The sequence below is a fragment of the Rousettus aegyptiacus genome, unplaced genomic scaffold (genome assembly GCF_014176215.1).
Source record: "Rousettus aegyptiacus isolate mRouAeg1 unplaced genomic scaffold, mRouAeg1.p scaffold_m13_p_14, whole genome shotgun sequence".
NCBI lineage: Eukaryota > Metazoa > Chordata > Mammalia > Chiroptera > Pteropodidae > Rousettus > Rousettus aegyptiacus.
The window spans coordinates 40718404-40739424 of record NW_023416289.1 but is presented as its reverse complement, the minus strand read 5'-3'; the positions used below and the strand labels follow the sequence as shown (position 1 = coordinate 40739424).

Below are 21021 nucleotides of genomic sequence, written 5' to 3'. Positions count from 1 at the left end.
AGCAGCTTGTCTGCTTGGCGAATTTCAAGCCATTGGTGGGCCTGCTGGAGAAAGGAGGTGGGGCCTGGTGTGGGTTGGCACATAGACCAGGTGGGAAAGCGTTTGGGTGGAACAAAGCCAGTAAGCCCAAGAGTAACAGCATTAGGACCTCAACCTGTTCCTACTCCCAGGAGCCCCGTTCGACCACTGAAGACCACTAGATAAATCAGTATCTAATGTTATCTTCGGGAACCGCCATGGCTATAAGGACCCGGAGTTCCTAGGCTTCTGAACTTCAATTACTTTTGCATTGTGAGTTCCAGATGGGGAGAGGAGAGCTGGTTCCATCCTTTTCTTGTGAGCCCGACCTATGCCAAATTCTGAGCTCTAGACCCACCTAGAGTGGATTAGAATGGGACAGTCTTGGAATGAAATTGTTCTAGAACTTTTAACATCAAAGCCCTGGTCCAGTCTCCAGTTAAGGAAACTAGTGGTCTTTTTCAAGGTTCTATTGAGATCCTGGCCCCCCAGATGTACATTCTCCCCTCCCTCTGGGGCTGGCTTTCAGGCCCACACCAGCAAATTTTCCTGCTTTACGGAGCTTCAGGTCTTGTCTTTGAGCAGACGCCGCAGCCTTGGGAGCCTCTGACTGCTTCCTTGAGCAGACGTATGAGGTGCAGGCCCCTGCTACCCTAAACTCTACCCAAGCTGCCTGTAAGGAGGTGCCTGGTACGTGATGGCACCCATCTCCTCTGTCTGCAGGCAAAGAATGACCCACATGCCCTAACCCGCTACACTCATGTGGCCACTTTCTGTCCAAGGTGCCCAGTGAGCCTGGGAACTCTGCACACGGGCCAGGAGCACCTTTTAACCAAAATCAGCAGGTATGAGCATACACAATGCTGAGAGCAAGAAATAAGGCCCACCTTCCTGGTGGCTTCTAAATGGGTCTTGGATGGGTGAAAGGTCCTGTTGAGTTCGTGGGTGACCCCTGCACACCCCTCAGGGCACCTTCGTGATTCCTGCTTCTATCTGCACACTGGGACCCAATCCAAGGACCTGGATTGCTTCAACCCCTACTTCATAGACAACAAGGGCCCGTTCCAGAGCAAGGATGCCTTCATGCCCTTCTCCTCAGGTCTGGCCCAGGAAGGGTGGTGGCCGGCCTGGGCAGGCCCTAGGGAACATGGGGTTCTCATCCTCCATTTCTGTCCCCAGAAGAGTGGATGTGCTTGGGCGCAGGCCTGGCCCCATCGAAGACCTTCTTCTTCACCACCATCCTGCAGTGGTTCCATGTGCTCCCTATGAGCCTCGCCAATACACACCTAACCCCGGAATGCACTGGACTGGGAAACGTGCCCCCAGCCTTCCAGCTCTGCCTGGTGGCCTGCTGAGGTCAGGCTCACCATCCTCTGCTCACACTATCAGACCTCCTTACCCCTTTGGTTGATAAAGTCCCTGAACTGTAGATGGAGGCATCTCCTTAGCTAGAAGAAGAGAGGGAGTCAGATGTGTGCAGCTCTGAGGTAAACTTTTATTTCTTGGCTGACAGGACTTCCATGCCTGTGCTCCTCCCAGGGCCTTTTATCCTGCCCAAGCAGCGGCAGCCTAGTCCAAAAGGTGCCATGGCCAAAGGGTTTGGGAGTCACTTCACATTCCAGGCTGGAGGAGTGGGGGGCTTGGGGATACTCTTCCCTCCAACAAATCTTTGCCAGCAAGAGGCCAGGACTCACCTCAACCCCAACTCCTGCATCTTGGTGAGAGGTGGCCAATATCTACTTCCAGCTCTCCAAACCTGGAAGGGGCACGACCAGACAAGGCAGGACACAGGCTCCTAGCTCCAGTAATGGTAGCTCCCAACACTGGCCCCTGCCCAAGTCACAGTCCCAGCCCCCATCACAGGGCAGCACAGGTCTCTCCTCCTTGGTCCTCAGTAACTGAGGGAGCCCTCCACACCAGGCAGGACAGAGGCCAAGCCGGAAGCAGCAGCTACGGTGGGGAAGGAGTAGGCACCGAGACTGGCTGGCTGCTGGTTGGGCGGCGTGGGCCGGGGGCTCTCCTGACGTCAAGGGAAGCTGTCTGTCCACGCGGCTCCAGCTGGCCACTAGGTGGGTGTACTTGGCTGAGATACAGGTACTTGAACACCTTTCTGTCCCAATGCTGTGGGGGAAGGGAGGGAAACAAGAGATAGTGAGTCATCAGGGAAGAGACAAAGAGGCCAAGGAAAAGCTGGCAAGGAGGGGGAGAAGACCAGAAGAGATGGGGCGCATGCTGGGGGTACAGGAGAGTGGCTGTTGAGGGAAGGTTGGGCAGAGGTGAGGAAAAACGTGGCAGGATTTAATAAGAGACTGACATAAGTGGGTGAGGTGGCTTGAGGCCTAGAGAGGAACAGGAAGGACCTGAGGGAGGAGATGCCATCTGAGAGGCAGGTACCTAGCTGATACTTGTCTTTGGCTGCTGCTCGCTCCTTGGCATCAAAATACCAGACAGTGATAGCGTACCTGGGGACCAGAACAGCCCCAAAGGGAGATTAGAGATCACTCTTCTTCAATTCCAGCCATCATACCCATAATGACACTGGAGCCCGCCCTCTTCGCCTGGTTCAGTTCCCACCTAGACTCCTTCTCAGTACATCACTCCCTAGCCACTCCAGGGAAGCACCTGAACACATCCCAGAAGCATGGGTCATACCTGGTGGCATAGGCTGGTTTCACCTCATGTGGGTTCCGTCGGTCAGACCAGAAAATGAGCAGCCGGTCAAAAAGTGGCTCAATGTTGGCTACCACAGGCCTGCCTTCAGGGAATATCTGCAGCAGGCCGCCGTGCACCTGAGGGCAGGCCAGAGGATGAAGCAGGAGGCTGGCATTGCTCGCCCCCAGGACTCCACCAGGGGGCGCTGCAGCTGCAAACATCACTCCCTCCCACCACTGAGCCTCTTAAAATGAATGACAACTCAGTCTGCATCACCATGGAGATGGGCAGGAAGCTACTAAGGAAGACAGGAAGTGGAGAGGAGGGCTCATTAGGCCAGCGTCTGGGCACACAGCACCATTCCCTTGAGGGGGCTCTGCCACCACACAGTCAACTGGAAGAGCCAGGCGGCAGACTGCCCGCCACACACACTACCACCACCACCACCACCACCATCCCCCCCACCCCCACCCCTATGCGTTTAGAAGAACGGAGAATGCTAGAAGCTGAGCTGGAAGTAGAAAACAGCGTAGATGCACATCACTCCACTTCCATCCCCACGCCAACACCCTACCTTGACGTCCCAGTTCTGATTCAGGTAATAGATACAGGTGATGCAGCGCCCATCGCCGTGGGGATTGTCAACATGCCTCACATACCCCAGCCCGTTGCCTGGGTAACATGCCACCATGGCCTGGCAGAGACAGAGACAGATGGAGGTGGTTTGCTGGGCTAGGCAGGGACATTTGGGGAAGAAGCCATTACCTCCTTCTCACCCCTCCAGCCCGTGGCCTCTCCCCTGATTCAAGTGTCCTGGGCCCCAAAGACTCCAGCCTCAACTTCCTCCTTTTCAGCCAAGCCCCCATCCACCAGAAACCTCCGCTCTGCGGCCTCAACAGCCCACTCCCCACCCCTAGAGCCTGGCACCCAGCACGAGCTCAAGGAAGAACTGAAAGTTTCATTTTCCAGAGAGAACCTGACCCTTTCTCAGACATTTCAGCAGACTAAAAGCAGTGTTTTCTGGCGTGCAGTGATGTGACCTCACTGCCCTATACCAGGGGCTCTCGCCCTCAGAGGTTCTCATATCCTTTGCCTCCACTGAAGACTGGAATTTTTCAAGGTTCCCCAGTTAATTCTAATGCACGGCCATGTCGAGAACCGTGGCCCATGACCAAAAAGATGTGTAAGTAAATTATGTCTCTTACACATCTGAACAGGTACCAAAACTAAAGAGTGTGACTAGAACCTGAGATCTAATCCCAACTCCAAGAATAACTGGGTAGCCCTGGATAATCCCATTACCTGCCTCAAAAGCCTCGTCTGTAAAATGAGGCTAAAAAAGCACCTCTGTCTACAGCAGTGGCATTAACCCCGCTGAAAGATTAACTGTGGAAGTTCTTGACCACACAGATCTGACCAGACTCATTCCAGCTTCTGTGTGTACGGGTCTAGCCACAGATTCTCGTCTCCTGTCCTTTGGGACTGCCCTGGCCAGCCCTGACCTCGCTGAGGCCTGGGCCCCACCACTCGGCCTGTTTCTCATCAAGGAGCTGACAGAAAAGTAGTGTGAGGAAAAGGGCCCAGGTGTTCCAACAAACCTAACTCCCAGGTTCAAGATTTAGAGCTGCCACACAAGCTATGTCTTCAGGGAGTGACTTTACTTCCTGTCTCAGGTTCCTCCTCCACAAAATGGAGCTGACACCTACTTCACAGGTTGTTATAGGAACTGAACAAGATACAAATGTCTGGGAAAGCACACAGCATGGTGTCTGCTCATGACAGAGAGCCAAAAAAGCACAGGCTGAAATGACATTAAAAAAGAAGTCCCTGTCCTACTCTCCGCCCAAGCCACTGGGAAAGCTGGGGAGGCAAATGGGGGAGCACTGGCATGAAGACTCTCCAGCTCCTCCCCCGCTAGGCACCATGTGTCCTGACCCCTGGATTCACAGTGATGTCAGGCCAGACTGCCAGCTGCTGTTCCCCACTATCACTCGGCTATAACTGTTGGCCACAGCCTGGCAAGACAGCCCTAAGATAAACATCCCTGATCAGAAAGATCAGTGTCTGAGGCCAAAACAGGCTTGCTGAGTACCCTGTAGCAAGCCAGGTTGACTCCATCCCTCAGCCTCCTCCCGACACATCACGCCCAGGGCTCACCCCAACCCCTAGCATGGATGTAAACCGCTCTGCATTAAACATGTGCACCTGATCCACCACAGCACCTGCCCTGGGAAAGAAGCCAGGAGAGCTGCCGCCAGGTAAGGCCACCCGGCAGTGGCAAGCACACTTTTCTCTGCAGGATTAGGGCACAGTCAGTGAGCAGGCCCCCACTCCCCCCGGTTCAGAAGGAGCACCTCCTCTGCACTGCACACTCCTACAGATGGGTCAGCACTCTGAGCTCCTAGCTGGGAGGAAAAGAACATGGCTGTGGGCCCAGGTGGCCTGGAATCTGTGAGTCACTGATTAGGGACAGGCAAAGCCTCTCCAGTTAGAATCTAAGCAGAGATTTTGCTGGTTGTGCAAAAGGAGGGGGTGGAGAAGGGTCCAGTGCTGCAATCTCTTCCCCCACAATCCAGCCCCATACAGCAGCCGGAAACCTACTGCAACCTGAAAAATTACAAAATACAAACTCCCGACCTCCGCCTCCAAGTGCACCAACTTCATCTCTGATCCTCATCACTCCTATCCAGCCTCTTGGGCCTGTTCTCGGACCAGGCCAAGCTCATCCCCAAGGCCTTTGCACAGGCATGGAACACTCTTGCCCCTGGTCCCCTTGTTCTTTGGGTGTCAGGTTAAGGGGCACCGTGAGTACTCTAGCTGGAGACACCTACGCTGGTTTTCCACTCCACCTCTCAGTGTGAAATCTGCATAGGTACTTGTTTACCCAGTACTGGACCAAAGGCAGCACCATGAAAGCCCCTGGGGCCAGGTCTGTCTCCCTAGTGCCCAGGCATAGCTGCTGACTGAAAGCACTCTCCTGGGCCTCAGGGCTTCCATTCCATTCTGCCCTGTGCGCCCTTGCACCGCGCAGCAGGGCTGTACTCTGCAGTCCGGTATGGAGTGGGACTCATGCATGAAGGCTGGGCACAGAAACAGCCCCTTTAAGGCTCCACTCTTTGTCCCCCACCCCACCGCCCCTCCCTTCCCACACACACATGCCATGGGGAGTGGAGGGTGGAAGTGTACTCTGGCCCCAGGAAAGCAGCTACTTCCTCCACAACAAGGGAAAGGGACAACAGGCAGGGTGACATGGAAACATGGACACTTGTTCCTTACCCTTCCACCTCAGGGAAGGGGCAGCCAGGATTAGAGCCAGGAAACTAAACGTTAAAGGCTATTGGTGACAATGTGCCAAGAGCCCCACTACCCGCCACCTCCCCCAAACACACATACACATACACACCCCTAGAAGCTGGGCACTGAGCCAATGACATCAGGCCCCACCTCCAAGCTGCTCTTAAGGGAGCAAACCAAGCCCACCAACCCCTGGAGTCCCCCATGGTAATCCTTGATACCCAGTCACCTCTCTCCCAGCTAAAAGCCAACTGAGCAGAGGAAGGAAGGCAGGAGAACACAGGAGCTCCACTAGGAATGAGCTTCTTGCTGGCCCTAGCCATGCTGGTGGTCCATGCCCCCACGACCACAGTGGCTACCCAGCCCAGCACCCCACAGTCTTACAGCAAAGCCTGAGGAGGGAGTCCAGATGTTGCCTTTTGAAGGTGGGAAAGCCTGGAGTTGCTGTCTCACTGGGGGCAAGGAGGGTCTGGGAGGGACTCCAGTGACTAAGGTGACCCCTCTTCTCCCATCTCAGCCCAGCCTGGCTTATCTCCCAGGGCAACAGGGGTCACCCAGGGCTGAAAAAGTCCCTCTCCCCCAAATCCTAGCCAGGGCCCTGTCCCCAACTACATCCAAGGCACCAAAGGGGAAGAGATCTGCCCCCTCTACCCACCTCTCCCCTCCCGAAAATGGCCACAGACTAGCTGAGGACTTAACTCCATTTTCCTATCCTGTGGATGAGCAAACTGAGGCTCAGAGAAGCGTCCTGCCCTGGGCCACTCAGCTACTGTGGTCTAACCCCAACCTCTCTCCTACAAGGACCCTCGGGTGAAGGTGTTGAGCACCCTGTAGCCAGGGAGTCTCCCACTACTCTCTCCTGCCTGCACAGGAGCCGAGCCCAGGGAGGGGCCCCCTCTGGCTCTCCAGCTATCAAGTAACAGGAGAGAGAGAGAGAGAAATAGGACCAAGTTCTGGCTGGGGTGGGGAAGATATTGGCCTCAGCTCCAGGGGAGCTCTGGTCCCTGAGCCAGCTCCAGCCTGAGAGGGAAGCTGCAGAGGCAGAACCTGAGGTGGGATCTGAGAAAGGACGGAGGGGATATCAGGAGCATAACCTCATGACTGAAGGGCTGAACAGGGACGGTGGCATTGACCAGGCGTCATGGTGTTGTGCAGCAGGCACTCCCTACAGGGCCCGTTCACACACCACCGAGCCTTGGCCTCATGGCTAGGGCCCTCACACCCCTCCATGAAGGATACCATCGTGTCAGCACGCCGGAAAGGCCCTGTGGACCATTGTCCTGTGCAGGGCTCCTGACCCAGGTTCTTGAATGGGCAACTGGAGGCCCCGGAAGCCCTGACAACGGCCCACAAATACAATCAAATCAGCATTTTTCTTATAAAAGGGCCGCAAAATGGCAAATTCTCAAAAAGGCTGACATTCCAATGAAAGATTAATCACTATTACTCTAAAGCAACAAGAGACACAAAAGCAGAGAGAATCAAGGGAACAGATCAGAGCTGAACAGACAAGAAAGGATAGAGAATAGAAACTAAAGTGGGGAGGAATGAGGAAGATGGGGACAGGACCTCCAGCTCAGGTAACACAGCCATGCAATGGAAGGACACCCAGGAAGCTGTCCTTGAAGCAGATGCCATGGTAGGGCATACAGGGCGGTGTGGTCCAGCAGCAGCACCACCTCCCTCAGCCTGGCATTGGCCCCACCACTGCCATCATCTCCCCTCCATCTCCTGGTTCTCCTGCCTGGGAAACCAAATGGACAGGCCAGAAATAGATAAGGGACAGGATGGACTAAACACACAAGCCAGCAGACAAGAATGGAAAGATGGGTGAACAGGGAAGGATAAATAACAAGACAGGCAAGTGTAGATGGGCAGATGGAGGCAGAAATATATGCCTGCCTATGTAACCTGTTCTTGGTCTTGGCTCATGAACAGACATCAGGGATCTGTGAAACCCACCATGGCCCATGCAGAGGTATAGGGCTATGAATGTCAGCCCATGTCCTCAGGTTCTTCAAGGGGATCCCTGGCAAGGTCAAAAGGCACTGTGGCTATAGGTCGAACCCCTGGTTTACAGGTGCACAAACTAAGGCCAAGAGCACACAGGGAGTGAGAGCCCAAAGCAAACTCCAACACTCCCTCCACTGAAGGTGCCTAAACCCTTCTGCGACCCCAGAGACCTGTCTTCAAACCCACTGGTGCTGAGAGCACGAGGCATCTAACGAACTTGTGATGGGAAGCCTTACCTTGGTGCGCCCGTTGATGATGTAGCCGCCCAGCCGCCCAGCACAGTGCCGGATCACAGCATCCACGTGGGCCATGAGGGCCCCAATGCTTCGGCAGCCTGGCTCATGGCCTTCCACCCAGGCAATCTGGTCCCCGCGGATGCTGCGTGGCGGGATAGCCCGCTGGCTCACTAGCTGCCCGTCACGCAGGCGCCCGCCCCGCTTCAGGGCCTCCACCTCGGCCAGCACGCAGCTGCCCAGTGCCGCCCCCAGGAAGCTGTCCTTGACACAGATGCCGTAGTACCTCATGCAGGGCACAATATAGTCTAGGGCCAGGCGCTCAGGTGCAGCGGGCAGCTCCTCCTCCCTCAGATTGGCGTTAGCCTCACCGTGGCCACTACTGCAGCCCATGCCACCCTCCCCCTCCCCCTCCTGGTTCTCCTGCCTGGCCCAGGGCCGCTTGCTGGGTGCGGGAGCATCCCCACCATCTTCTGCCCATTTTCGTTTGGGGGCCTCAGGGTGGGCACCCTGAGCTGCTAGTCGCTGGCATCCCTTGGTGACCAGTGCTGCAGCACCCTCACTCTCCAGTGGCCGCAGTTCGCCACCATCCTGCCCACCGAAGCCCTCCAACAGGGGACTGGCTGTGGTGGAAGTGGCTGTGGCTCTGGAGGTCCCACTCCCCGGTGAGGCCTCAGCAGGCACTTCTGGACATCCTGGACGGTGGTAGGAGGATAACAGGGAACACGGTAGGTACCTCTCCACCCCCATCCTGGACCGGCCAGGCTCCAAAGGCTCTGACACAGAACCTGGCAACTGAGGGAGAGCCTGACTCAGGGGCTGCGGCTGGCACGGGCTGTCCATGGCAGCAGCGTCTTCATCCCCCGGGCATGGAGGGCACGGCCCGGGCCCATGGTGCCACCCTCCTCCGCTGCCACCTCCTCCTCCACTTGATGCAGCTGAGGGCCTGGGTGGCCGGGCCTGATGTGGGGCAGGGTGAGGCACGGCAGGTGGCAGAGGCTCTTCTTGTGCCCTGGGGGTGCTCACTGGTCCCCAAATCCTCTGCTGTCCCTAGGAGCTCAGGAAGGGACCTATCAGGAAGGTAGCTGGAGAAGGAAAGAAAAAGGGATGTGAGAGGAGTCAGGGTCAGGCAGGCTTACTGGGGAACAGGGTGAGGGGTGGAGAGGCAGCAGAAAGGCAAACGGACTTGGCTACAGAGATCCCAAAACCTGAGCCAAGTGCAGGAGAAGACCTTGGGAGTTTAGGGGAAAAATCACTGACAGACAAGAGTCAGTGAGGTAGGTGGCTGGAGGAGTTAGGCTGGGTAAAAATCTACCCAAAACAAAGGACTGCGGTGGAAGCTAGGAGAGAGAGCATCCTCAGAGACCGACAGACAAACAGAAAAGAGGAAAGGGCCTGAAGTAGAAAAAAACGGTGGAGGAGTGGGGAGTAGGATAGAGTCAGAGACAAATAGGGGTGATCTACTTGGGTGTTCCGGAGAGACACAGAAAGAATGTGGAGGGGGGGTCCGCAGAGAGAGAAAAATGGGGAGTCCAGAGACAAAGAGAACAAGAGGCTGGGGGTGGGGGGACAGAGACAGAAAAACAAACCAGAGAAAAGCTGGGAGGGCCTGAGACAGCCGGACAGACCAGGGTGAAGGGGTCGACCTGAGCCCAATGGGAGGAAGCCTGTTGGGGGCTGACACACACCCAGACGGAAGGGAGGTACTGAGACAGACAGACGGACGGAAGGGAGCCACGGGAGGAGAGTCCACAGCGACAGAGGGAAGGGCGGAGGGGATTTCACGTACTTGGGGACAGGACGATGGAAAAAAGCACCCCCCTGCCAATTCCCTTTGGTGCGGGCCCTGAGACCCCCATCGGGGCGCAGCAAGCGACAGAAGCACGGCCTAGAGACCGCTGGGACCCGGGCCCGCTCCCCTCCCCCTCCGCCCGGCGCGCGCTCCCGGCTGCCACCCCAACCCCTGCAACGGCTGGCATTCGACGTGCTCTCGCGCAATCCCTCCCCCACGCCCCACCCCCTCCCCCAGGGTCGCCACCCTCCGCCACCGCGGGCCCAGCGTGCGTCTCCACACCCTGCCCGGCCCGCGCCCCGACCCGAGTGCCCTCTCCGCCCGTCCCCTTCCCTCCCCGCGCTCTCCTCACCGAGCTTTTTCCTCCGGCCCCGGCGCCGCCGTTTGTGCCAGCCTCCCAGCGAAGCACAGCGCGCCATACCCCGCCCCCACCACCCCCGGCGCTCCGCCCCCGCCTCGCCCGGTGGGTACGTGACCGCGCCCGGACGGAGGAGGCAGTGCGCAGGCGCGAGCCGCATGGGGCGGAGCGAGGACGTTCAGAACAAACCCCCTCAGAAGGCGAGGTGGGCCGGCTGACACGAGGGTCATTTGCATTATACACTCCGCCCCCCTTGCGCGAGAGCAGAAAAGCAGAAAAGGTTGGACATTAGGGAGGGGCAGTTCCTGCGCTCATTATACCAAGCAGTGTGGAAGAGATATGCAGATAAGGCTATTTACATGGACGAGCCCACCCCCTGAGCCGAGAAGGCAGCGAATGAGTGGCGGGGTAGGGGCGTGTCATGCAGACGTTCGGAATCGTTTACATGGACAGCTCCGCCTTCTCACTGCCCAAGAATAGGGATGAGATATTGAGAAATGTCGACGAAATTGGGAAATATATGTAAATTAACACGTAAGTGATAATTTGCATAAGGCCTTTTTATAACGGAGGAAGTGCGGAACGTCTTCTAGAGCGGTCTTGAAGGGATGTGCAGACTTATCATGACCAACTCTGCCTTTGTCTCCTCGGGAGAATTGTGGGAGTTGGAATAAAGCAACCCAAGAATGCTACGCAGAGAAGACATTTGCATGACAGCCTCCCGTCTTTAAGAACATTTTGGGCGGCTGGGCCTGGGAGGACGATACAGATGAATTATTTAAATGTCCCGCCCCCTCCGCCATCTCCTAGGCTGAGGGGGGGTCTCAAGCCTCCCAATGGAGGGTTAAGGCTGACTTGGGGGTAACAAAGCAGTTGGGAATGTCCGGAGGGGGCTACCTGTCCCTGGCAGAGCACGTGCGGTGTCAGCAGGTTCACCGGGTCACAAGGTAATATATACACTGGTCTCCAGTATGCAAGTGAGTCAGAGTTGCACAAAGGCCCATACAGTACTTAGGGACACACACAGCGTTCATGGTCCCACAAAGGTGTGTCAAAGGAGCCAAATTTACATCAAAACACACACGGACTTAAGAGGTACATATGCAGTCTCACATCCAATAGTCAGACACTGCCTGGGACTTTCAGGCATCAGACATGCATAGGTATCACCCACAGGCCAGATTTCTTATTCATGTTGTTTGGTGTCCCTCACAGATACAATCAGCAAGGACACAGAGTCTTCAGAAACAACAGTGTCACACACAAGCTGCACACATTCCTAGATACCATCACTCACATGACAAACAAGAACATCACTGTTACATACATGAGCCTCCAGCACACAAAATGTGCACAGTGACAGACTCCCCCTACAACAGGCACCTGAGTCACAGAGTCATGGTGTACCCCCACACCACGTCCAACCCATAAACATGGCCCCAAACATCATGACACATGATTCTTACTTACGTGGTGTACCCCAAACTATGTCCAACCCATAAACATGGCCCCAAACATCATGACACATGATTCTGTCTCCCCTCCCTCCTGGCCATCCTAAAATGACAGAGACCAAGACAAAGGTGTAAACAATGCTTTATGTGGGTGGGGCGGGGTAGGGCAGGCCTCCAGGTAATAAATAACTCGTACTCACAATGGCAGGGCCAGGGGAGCTGGGGCCAAATGGCCCTGGTCTCAGGCTTTGGGAACTCTTAGAGAATGAATGGCTAGGGGTTCAGGACAAACAGGGTTTAGCCAAGACAGAGGAAGCAGCAGCAGGTATGGATTCCCCCTTCCCTCGTGGCTCAGTCTTGCCCCTCAGCCAGGCCCCACCAGGCCAGGGAACGGGGGACAGGTGGCGGGGCAGCTTCTCAGGGAGCCAGGGCAGGTGAGGGGCTTGGCCTCCCGGGGCCTGGGTCTGGGCCCCAGCCAGAAGGGCAGGGCTGGTCCTGGAGAACAGGTGAGCTGAAAGAAAAGTGTGTGATGAATGGGAAGGATACTGACTCTGTCCAGCTAGTATGTCCATCTCATTTCTGGGTATCTTCCTGCCCTCCTATCTGTATCCATCCATCCACACCCAGTTTCTACAGTCTGTCTGACTTTCTGTTTCTCGTCTACATGTAATTTGGGGCGCTTTCTCTGAGGGTATCTCCCTGAGTCTGTAGAGAGGCATCTCAGTGTTTAAATTTCATGTCCCCACCTTAGTACCTCTGTGTCACTCTACCCCACTTTTGTCACTCTGTGTCACTTCCAGGTCTCATTCCAGGGTTTTCCAAACCAAGGAGACATATTCGGTTAACGGTTCTTGCTTTGCTGCAGATAGCATTACTTGGGAGCTTCTAGAAATCCCAAAATTTCTGGGGTGAGCCCCGTACACCAGTTTTTAAACCTCTCCAGGTGATTTCAATGTGTGGCACTGCATTAGTGGGTTGGGAAATCAGTTTGGTGGGCCTTGGCCAATCTTCTATTGAAACAGAAAACAGAATACATAGAAAATATCAGACTGGACTGTATGTAAGAATATTGGTCCACAGAGGCAGAAACAGATGAGTGGGTGCCAGAGGCTGGGGGATAAGAAGTGGGATTTCCTTTTAAGGCAATGAAATGTTTTGGAGCTAGACAGAGGTGGTGGTTGCACAATCTTGTGAATGTACTAAATCATTGAATTATATGCTTTAAAATGGCTAGATTTATGTTATGTGAATTTCACCTCGATTTTTAAAAAAAATATTAGTGCTAGGAAAACGTGTTTCAATTTTATACATACATGTGTGACAGTATTAGATCAATATATGTGTCCTCCCACAGACTGCAGTCAACTAAGTTTGAACAAACATCATCCTTTTATATTTGATTCCCTGAGGGCAAACCCTGAACAGACCTTGTGCTAAGCCTTGGGGCGAAGAGTACACATCCATCCTTTTCTGCACAGCCAGAGTTTTAAAAATGGATAAAAAGGAGAAAAATAATAAATAGCCCTTATTTATGAGTCTTCACTAAGTGTCAGTCCCTGTTCTAAGCACTTTACATGAATTATTTATCTTCTCAACATCCACATAAGGCAGGTATTATTATTGAAGAAACCAATGCCCAGAAAGGTTAAATAATTTGCCCAGAGTCACCTAGCTGTAAAGTGACAGAGGTGGAATTCAAACGCAGGCAGCCTGGCTCTATGTCTGTAATCTGTCGCCTCCTTTGCTTCTCAGATGGGGAAGACAAACGCTGGGCAAATAATAACCAGTATACAGTGTTGAGCACTTTAAAAAAACAGGGGGCAGTTCTGAGACCACCTAGCAAGAGGGAGTGACCCTGCCTGGGATAAAGATTCCTGCGGGAAAGTCCTGTTAGCAGAGACCAGATGATGAGTGGGAGTTGGTGAAAGAAAGGAAGCAGGAGCACAGGCACACCCAGCCAAAGCATAGCAGATAGAAAGACCTGGAAAGAAAAAAGAGCACCACCCAAAGAACTCACCGGGGAGTCCTCTCTCTCAACTTCCACACCCATTCATCAGAAAATCATGTTGACTCTGCCTTCAAAGTATATCCGAAGTCTAACCCCCTTGCACCACAGCTGCCCCGGAGTTGCCAGTAGCTGGGGGAAAGGGGGGAGCATGAGGCACAGAGGGGAAAAGAACTGGGAAGGCATTCGCACCCCCAGGGAGGTGTGGACAGGACCAAATCCTATAGTATCTTGCAAGCCTGTCCAGGAGTTTGGAACAAACAAGGCTTCCCGAAGGAGGGGGAGGAGGCTACCAGGGAAGAGAGGGAAGGAACTATATTCCTGGCAGAGGGAACAGCATGTGCAAAGACTCAAAGAAACAGACAGAACTTCGGTGTGGCTGCAGCGGCCTGACAGGTGGGAAGAGATGAAAGCTGAGGCAGGTGAGGCTGGCCGGGGCTGGCCCCTGAAGAGCCCAGCACCAGGCTGAGGTGCATCAGCTGCGTCCTATGGACCCTGAGAGCCATGAATAGTTTTAAACAGGGGAGGGATGGGATCAAATTTGTGCTTTAGAAAGACCCAGTGGTTACATCAAGGGGGGACGTAACTAGAGACAGAAACCAGGGAGGATACAGAACCTACCCACTTTTCAACTCCTCCTCTGCCTTCACCATGGTTTTGTCCAACACCGTCTTTGACTTTGACTTTGCAGTAACCTCCTCACTGGTCTCCCAGCAACTACCCCTACCCCTCACAGCCACCTCCTAGCCCCATATGAAGTCAGAGAGACTCCGTAAACATCTGAATCAGATGCCATCCTCTTGCTTAGAGCCCTCCTATGGCCCCCAACCCAGGGTATAACCCAGAGTCTGCCCCACGGCCCACCTGGCCCTGATCTGCTTCCCTCCACTCCCACAGCCTGCACATACCATGCTCAAATGTCACCTTCTCAGCAGGCCTTGCCTCACCATCCTGTTTAAAATTCCACTCCTCCACCTCTCCACCCCTCCTTGCCTAGCCTTATTTTTCTCCATAGCTCTTATTTCCCTAACTAATACATAATTTTCTGATGTATCTTGTTTGTCTGCTCCTTGAGGGCAGGGATTTTTGTGTTTCACCAGTGACTTGCACAGGGCCTGGTACACAGCAGACACTAGATAAATATTTGATAAATCATGAATAGGAGGGTCAGAGATCCAGGGCAGAGAGCTGGCAGTGGGACGGAAAGGACTTCGCCATGGCCAGAAAGATGGCTACTTTAACTCAAGTGTTTCTGCATCTTTCTCCCTGTTTATTTTGTCATCTCTCCTTTACTTGTCTCTGTCTCTGGTCCCTTGTCAGGAGACCCCCCTGCAGTCTTTGAGGCCCCAGTATCCCACCTGGCACCGCAGGTCTCAGCAGCCACAGGGCTGAGGGGCCACCGCCTGGGCACTCCGAGGCTGCCGCAGCTGGCGGAGGGAAGCATCACCATACTGAATGCCTGAGCCCATCCTCTCGGGGTCGAGCTCGCCTGCCGGGGAGGGGAGAGGTCAGGACTAGTCCCTTGGAGACCACTTGGCCCTGCCTTCCACTCCCATCCCGGCTGGTCGGGGCCTCACCTGAATCGATCTTGTTCAAGATGGTGCGGGCACACTTCAGGAAAGCCTCCTCCACGTTCTCCCCTGTGAGAGCGCTAGTTTCCAGGAACATTAGCTCTGAGGGCAGACGCTCAGGAGGTCAGGGCCTTGGCCAGTCCCCATCCTCCACTCTGACCCTGACCAGCTGCTTCTCATTCTGTTCCTCCAATGCGCCACCTTTGCCCTCACTCCTGGTTGTTTCCCTGTCATGAATGCCTTCCTCCCCAGGTACCCACTTATCTCTTCCTTCAGAGCTCAGCTCACACATCTCCTCCTCCAGAAAGTCCTCCCTGACCTTCTAGGATGGGTCAGGTGCCTCATCTGGGCTCTCCTAGGCCGCTGTGGCACCCCCAGCCCAACCTTGACCCCTCTGGGCTGTGAGCCCATGAGAGCTAGGCTCAGGATAGTCTTCATCACTGTGGCCCCGGGACCATCTAGCAAGGTCTAGATCCATCACAGTCCACCTATCATCAAGGCTTCACAGTAAATTAAGAGCCATGACTGAAACTCACATCTTTCTGATGGCAAAACCTCCTCTAAGCCTGGAGGTTACAAACTGGAAGGCAGCAGATGTTTGGCCAACATGATGTTTTTAAACGCGTTTGTCCTTGCATACCTTCTGATGTGGCTGTCAGTCTTGTCCACTCCCCTAATGTCAGTGCCTACTAACATGAGGTCTACCCTGTCTTACCACATTTATTCACAAAATGAGCCTTTTCCCTAGGGCCATCAGAATTTGCAGCCTCCACCTTACACTGATATCCTGTTCCCTCCCCATGGTGGTTAAACCTTCTTAGCAGCCAACATCATCAAGTACTCATCCAGGTGGTGCTGGGGCTTCCCATGGACTATCTCCCTTAACCATCACACAAGATGTGAGACAGAAACATTGTGACCCCCACTCTTTAGGTGAGGAAACTGAGGACCAGAGTGGTCACACAGTGCACATGTGGCCATACTCGGATGTGAACCCAGACCTCTAAACATCGACATTACCCTGCTGGGCAGGAGCCTTAGAGACCCATGGCTCCGGGGGACGGCTCCCCTCCTCCACTGGCCCACCGCATGGCCCACTGCATCATCCTCACCGTTCTCCTGGGCAAAGCGGGAGGCCTCCAGGAAAGTGACCTCACGCTCAGGGTCCAGGTCCTTCTTGTTACCACAGAGGATGACTACGATGTTGGGACTGGCCAGTGTGCGGGCATCCGTCAGCCAGGCAGCCAATGAGTTGTAAGTCTCCCGGCTGTAGAGAAAGAAGAACGGAGGTGGGCAAAGGAGAGGGGCCACCCAGGCCCCACCCCCACCCATTCCGCACACCCACCTGGTGATGTCGTACACCAGCAGGGCTCCAGCTGCCCCTCGGTAATAACTCCGCGTCACCGACCTACGGAGCCAGAGGGACCCAGTCACTCCCGAGGCTAGGGTCTGCCCTGTGACTGCCCCCCTCTGCAGAGAAAGACTGGTGGTTTGGAGGCCCCCCCTTCACTGCTGGCCCATCCTCCAAAACCTGTCATGGTCTGATCTCGCTACGATTTCTGTCTCGCAGTCTCAGTCTCCCTCAATCTCTGCCTCTCTTAGCTGTTTGTCTGTCTGCCTCTGTTTGAGTCTCTCCCTGTCTTTGTGTCCCTGTCTTTCTGTATCTTTTCATTGGTCTGTGTCTTTCTGTCTCCCTCCCTCATGGGTGTGTCTTTAACTTTTTATTTCTCTCTGTCTGACTGTCTGACGTCTGACTCTGGGTCTCTCTTCCTCACTTACATTTCCATTCATTCATCAACATTTTGTCATCTCCCCTTTGCCCAGTCTTGGCCAAGTGCTATGCAATTATATCTGCTTTTCCTCTCCTGCTGTGTCTGCGGGGAGGCCCCCTTCCCAGTGTAGCCAACTGTCTGCAACTCTGTGTCACCACCAGTCTGGCTCCCTGTGGAACTCACGCAATCATTCCAACCAAGCATTTATTAAGCACTTACTGCAAATCCAATTCATTTCACGCACCTGTTTCTCCTTCACTGTCTCTGTCTCTGGTCTTTGTGTGCCTCACACAGTGAACACAAGCATTAACTTAGCAGCTACTAAGTGCTGCCCAGGGACTGCACTTCTCCATGGACTGGATTTTCTGTGTCTCCGTTTCTCAGACATTTCCTGAAAACCTGCTGTGAGCTGAGCCCTACGCATTTCTCTCTCCCTCCACAACACAGAGGTATTTCTCAATCTCTCTGGCTACACCTGTTCCACTCTCCCCGTCTCTGTCTCTGTTCTGTCTCATTTCCTTTATCTTTCTCCTCTTCTTTCTCATGTGCCTCTTTCTCTCTCCCTCTCTGAGTTTATCTCTTTCAAGTGTCCTTTTGCCTTTCTGTTTTAGTCACTCTCTTTACCTCTCTACCCTCTCACACCCATACCCACCTCAACCGTGTCTTTTACTCCAGGCCTGGTCTTTTCCTGGGCACAAGTTTCCATCCCTCCAGCCATATGGGTCTTACTATCATAGCCTCTCTAGGACCTGCTGGCCCTCCCTGGGTCTCTCACTCTTCACAATGCTTATTTCTCTGTCTCCTTTTTTCTCACTGTCTTTGTCATCCTCTCTTCAAGACTCCTTCTTTTTTGGCTGTTATGTATCTGCTACTCGCAGTCTCTGTCCCTCTCCCTCGCCTGACCTCTCAGTGTCTCCTTGCTCCTATCGTGGTGTCTCTAAGTGACTCTGCACACCTCTCTCCCATTTTCTCTCCTCTCTCCTCCCCCAACTCTCTCTCTCCATGGGAGCCCAGCCCACCTACCGAAACCGCTCCTGGCCAGCTGTGTCCCAAATCTGTAGTTTCACAGTCTTCCCACCCACGTTGACTACCCGAGATCCGAACTCCACGCCGATCGTGTGGTTGGAGTCCTGTTTGACTGGAAGTGGGAGGGCGAGAAGAGGCGGTGCAGGACTCAGAGGATTCCCTGTCCTCCAAGGCCTCTTCGGCCTGTACAAACCCATTCTCATTGCTGCGGTGACTGAGGCTCAAGGAGGACCTAGTGAAGCGCATATACCAACGCGAGGACCAGGCTGCCAAAACTGGAGTTATACCTGTGACCAGGTCTACCTACCCCTGCCCACCCCAAATGCAGCCCACTTGCCCACGCCATGCCCGTGCCCACCATTTGGTGCTCCCGAGACCACTCCCAGACACTCACATTTATTTTCAATGAACTGATGAAGGAGACATGATTTGCCAGTTCCTGCACTTCCAATCACCAGGAATTTGAAGAGGAAGTCTGAATAGATGGAGCCAAAATCAGGAAAACCCATACGGAAAGATACAGGGGAAAATATGGAAACAGAGATGCCATCACAGTTATAAAGACAGAAAGACACAGGCAGGAACAAAGCAATGGGTAACAGTAACAGGTAATTCTTATATAAGGCTTACCATGTACCAGACACGGTTCTCAATTTCTTTACTTACATCAATAGCTAAGTTAATCCTTAGAAAAACTTGACGAGGGAGGTATACTAATAATTATCCCCATTTTCCAGATGAGGAAACCGAAGTCAGAAAGGTTAAATGACTTGCCCCAGCTAGGCAGAGCTGGGATTCAAATTCAGGTCTACTGGCTCCAGAGTCCAAGATCTTAGCTATTACATTGCTAAGGCCTCTTGAGAGCCACTTTATCAAGGACTATAATCTTGCCTTTGCCCCTCAAGACTTCACCTCCTACCACTCTCTGACCCACTGACTCTACTCCAGCCTCTGGCTTTTGGACTATTCCCTGAAGATGACAAGCTGGTTTCCACCTCAGAGTGTTTGCCTTGTTCCCTGTACCAGGGGTCCCCAACCCCCAGGGGCCATGGACAGGTACCAGTCCACGGCCTGTTAGGAAGCAGATCACACAGAAGGTGAGTGACAGCAAGCAAGCAAAGCTTTATCTATATTTGTAGCTATTCCCCAGCACTAGCATCACCACCTCAGCTCCACCTCAGATCATCAGGCATTAGGTTCTCATAGGAGCACCGGTCCTTGGTGCCAAAAAGGTTGGGAACTGCTGCCCTATGCTTTTTTTTATCTGCTCAATGAATGCAGCTCCCTCTGACACCTAAACCAGTGTTCTTTCTACTGCACCCAGTCCTCCCACCACCTGTCTAAGCCCTCCTTCTCTCTGTCCAAGTCCCTGCCCCTATTCTCAAGCTTAAGCCCCACTCCTTGCCACTAGTCCCCCACCTAATTGTACCCCCGACTCACCCTGACCCCCATACTAGACCTCTCAAGCCAAAGCAATCCCAGGGTCCGGAGCATTCCTTCAGGAATCCCACAGTCCATCAGACTCGACCCCTGCCATTCAGACAGCCCAGTCTCATCCACGCAGGTTCCGCCTGGCACATTAAGGACCAACCTCTCCCTCAATACCTACCTTATCCATCATGACTGGTTCCCTCAAATCTATTTGAGATCCCGCCCGAAATCTATTAAACCTACAACCAGACCCTCAAGCTCCGCCCAAATCGATTAAGCTCAGCCTCAGACCCACTAACCCCTCCCAGCATCCAATAGGCCCTGCCCCTAATACCAGACCCCGCCCCCTAATATATAAAGCCCCGCCCCATTCCCACAGGCCGCATCTTCCCCGGGGCCAGACCCCAGACCTCAGCTTCGGCCCACCATCCTCACCGTAAGTTTCGGCCATGACTCGGTCGCGGCCGCTTAGGGCCGCAATATGGCGCCGCGGCCGCGCCTGCTCCTCGGCGGGCAGCCGCTCTACTCCGGCTGCAGCCCCTGCTCCTTCCTACTCCCGGGCCGGCGCCGCCACTTCCGCCTCCACCTCCCACTCCGGCGTGACCCGCTAGAGCTGCGGGATACCAGGCCACACTTCCCACAGGCGGGGATTGGAGGACTCGGAGGCCAGGGGGCGGGACAAAAGGCGTGGATTGGCGGCATGAGAGAAGGCAGGTCGAAAGGGGCGGAAACCAGACGGGCGATTGGCGGAGCAAGTGGGAAGGGGCGGTACAGAGGTGCTTAGCCGAGCGGAGAAACGGATTTGGTCAGAAGTCCGAGCAGAGCCGAGATTCCACATTGGGTTAGGAGCAGCGGACTTGGAGGCGGGGATACGATGTAAAGAAGGGCTTACGGGTAGGATCAACAGAGGCGAGCCTGAAAGAGCGGCGGCTCCTTAACTGGCGAGTGCGACTTCTGACCTCAAAGGCAGGAAAGATGAAAATTGGGGGTAGGGGGTGGGGGCAGGTTAACCTCCCACCTTCCTTTCCAGATAATCTTCCAAAAAATCCTCTGCTGTGATGTATGTCTTCCTAATCTGACTGGCCCATTCCCAATAGTTCCATTCCCTCCCCTAGATCTAGAACAGTGATCCCCAATCTTTTTGCACCACGGCCTGGTGCTCCTATCAGAATCTAATGCCTGATGGATGATCTGAGGTGGAGCTGAGGCGGTGATGCTAGCTAGCACTGGGGAGTGGCTGCAAATGCAGATGAAGCTCTGCTTGCTCACCAGCCAGCCACTCACCTCCTGCTGTGTGGCGGGGTTCCTAACAGGTCACAGACAGGTCCATGGCCTGGGGTCTGGGGACCCCTGATCTAGAGGACGCCACAATCACCTGAGCTGTTTAGATTATTCTGTCTTC

General features: G+C 54.3%; 2 protein-coding genes across 5 annotated transcripts; both read right to left on the bottom strand.

Annotated features, from left to right (window-relative positions):
* Window positions 1–1491: 1491 nt before the first annotated feature.
* On the bottom strand, window positions 1492–10440 carry EGLN2 (egl-9 family hypoxia inducible factor 2). 2 transcript variants are annotated; one of them, XM_016166865.2, is made up of 6 exons: window positions 10355–10440; window positions 8214–9295; window positions 3245–3364; window positions 2671–2807; window positions 2413–2480; window positions 1492–2139 (listed from the first exon to the last, which is right to left on the bottom strand). In XM_016166865.2, the coding sequence occupies exons 2-6, from the start codon at window positions 9051–9053 to the stop codon at window positions 2084–2086; spliced, it is 1221 nt and encodes a 406-aa protein (XP_016022351.1). In that variant the 5' UTR covers window positions 9054–9295; window positions 10355–10440; the 3' UTR covers window positions 1492–2083. The 2 variants fall into 2 exon arrangements, with proteins under 2 accessions (XP_016022351.1, XP_016022352.1); XM_016166866.2 differs by lacking the exon at window positions 10355–10440 and adding an exon at window positions 10000–10148.
* A 1499-nt stretch (window positions 10441–11939) lies between these two features.
* On the bottom strand, window positions 11940–20846 carry RAB4B (RAB4B, member RAS oncogene family). Of its 3 annotated transcripts, XR_001599646.2 has the most exons (9): window positions 20055–20228; window positions 18583–18663; window positions 18186–18300; window positions 16736–16798; window positions 16503–16657; window positions 15397–15492; window positions 15178–15308; window positions 13242–13284; window positions 12216–12325 (listed from the first exon to the last, which is right to left on the bottom strand). XR_001599646.2 is itself a non-coding variant. In XM_016166798.2 (8 exons), exons 1-7 carry the CDS (start codon window positions 20068–20070, stop codon window positions 15193–15195), a joined length of 642 nt encoding a protein of 213 aa, XP_016022284.1. In that variant the 5' UTR covers window positions 20071–20220; the 3' UTR covers window positions 11940–12325; window positions 15178–15192. The 3 variants fall into 3 exon arrangements, 2 of the variants coding, with proteins under 2 accessions (XP_016022284.1, XP_036087573.1); XM_016166798.2 differs by lacking the exon at window positions 13242–13284 and having other exon boundaries at window positions 11940–12325; window positions 20055–20220; XM_036231680.1 differs by lacking the exons at window positions 13242–13284; window positions 15178–15308; window positions 15397–15492 and having other exon boundaries at window positions 11940–12325; window positions 20055–20846.
* Between the last annotated feature and the right edge of the window lie 175 nt (window positions 20847–21021).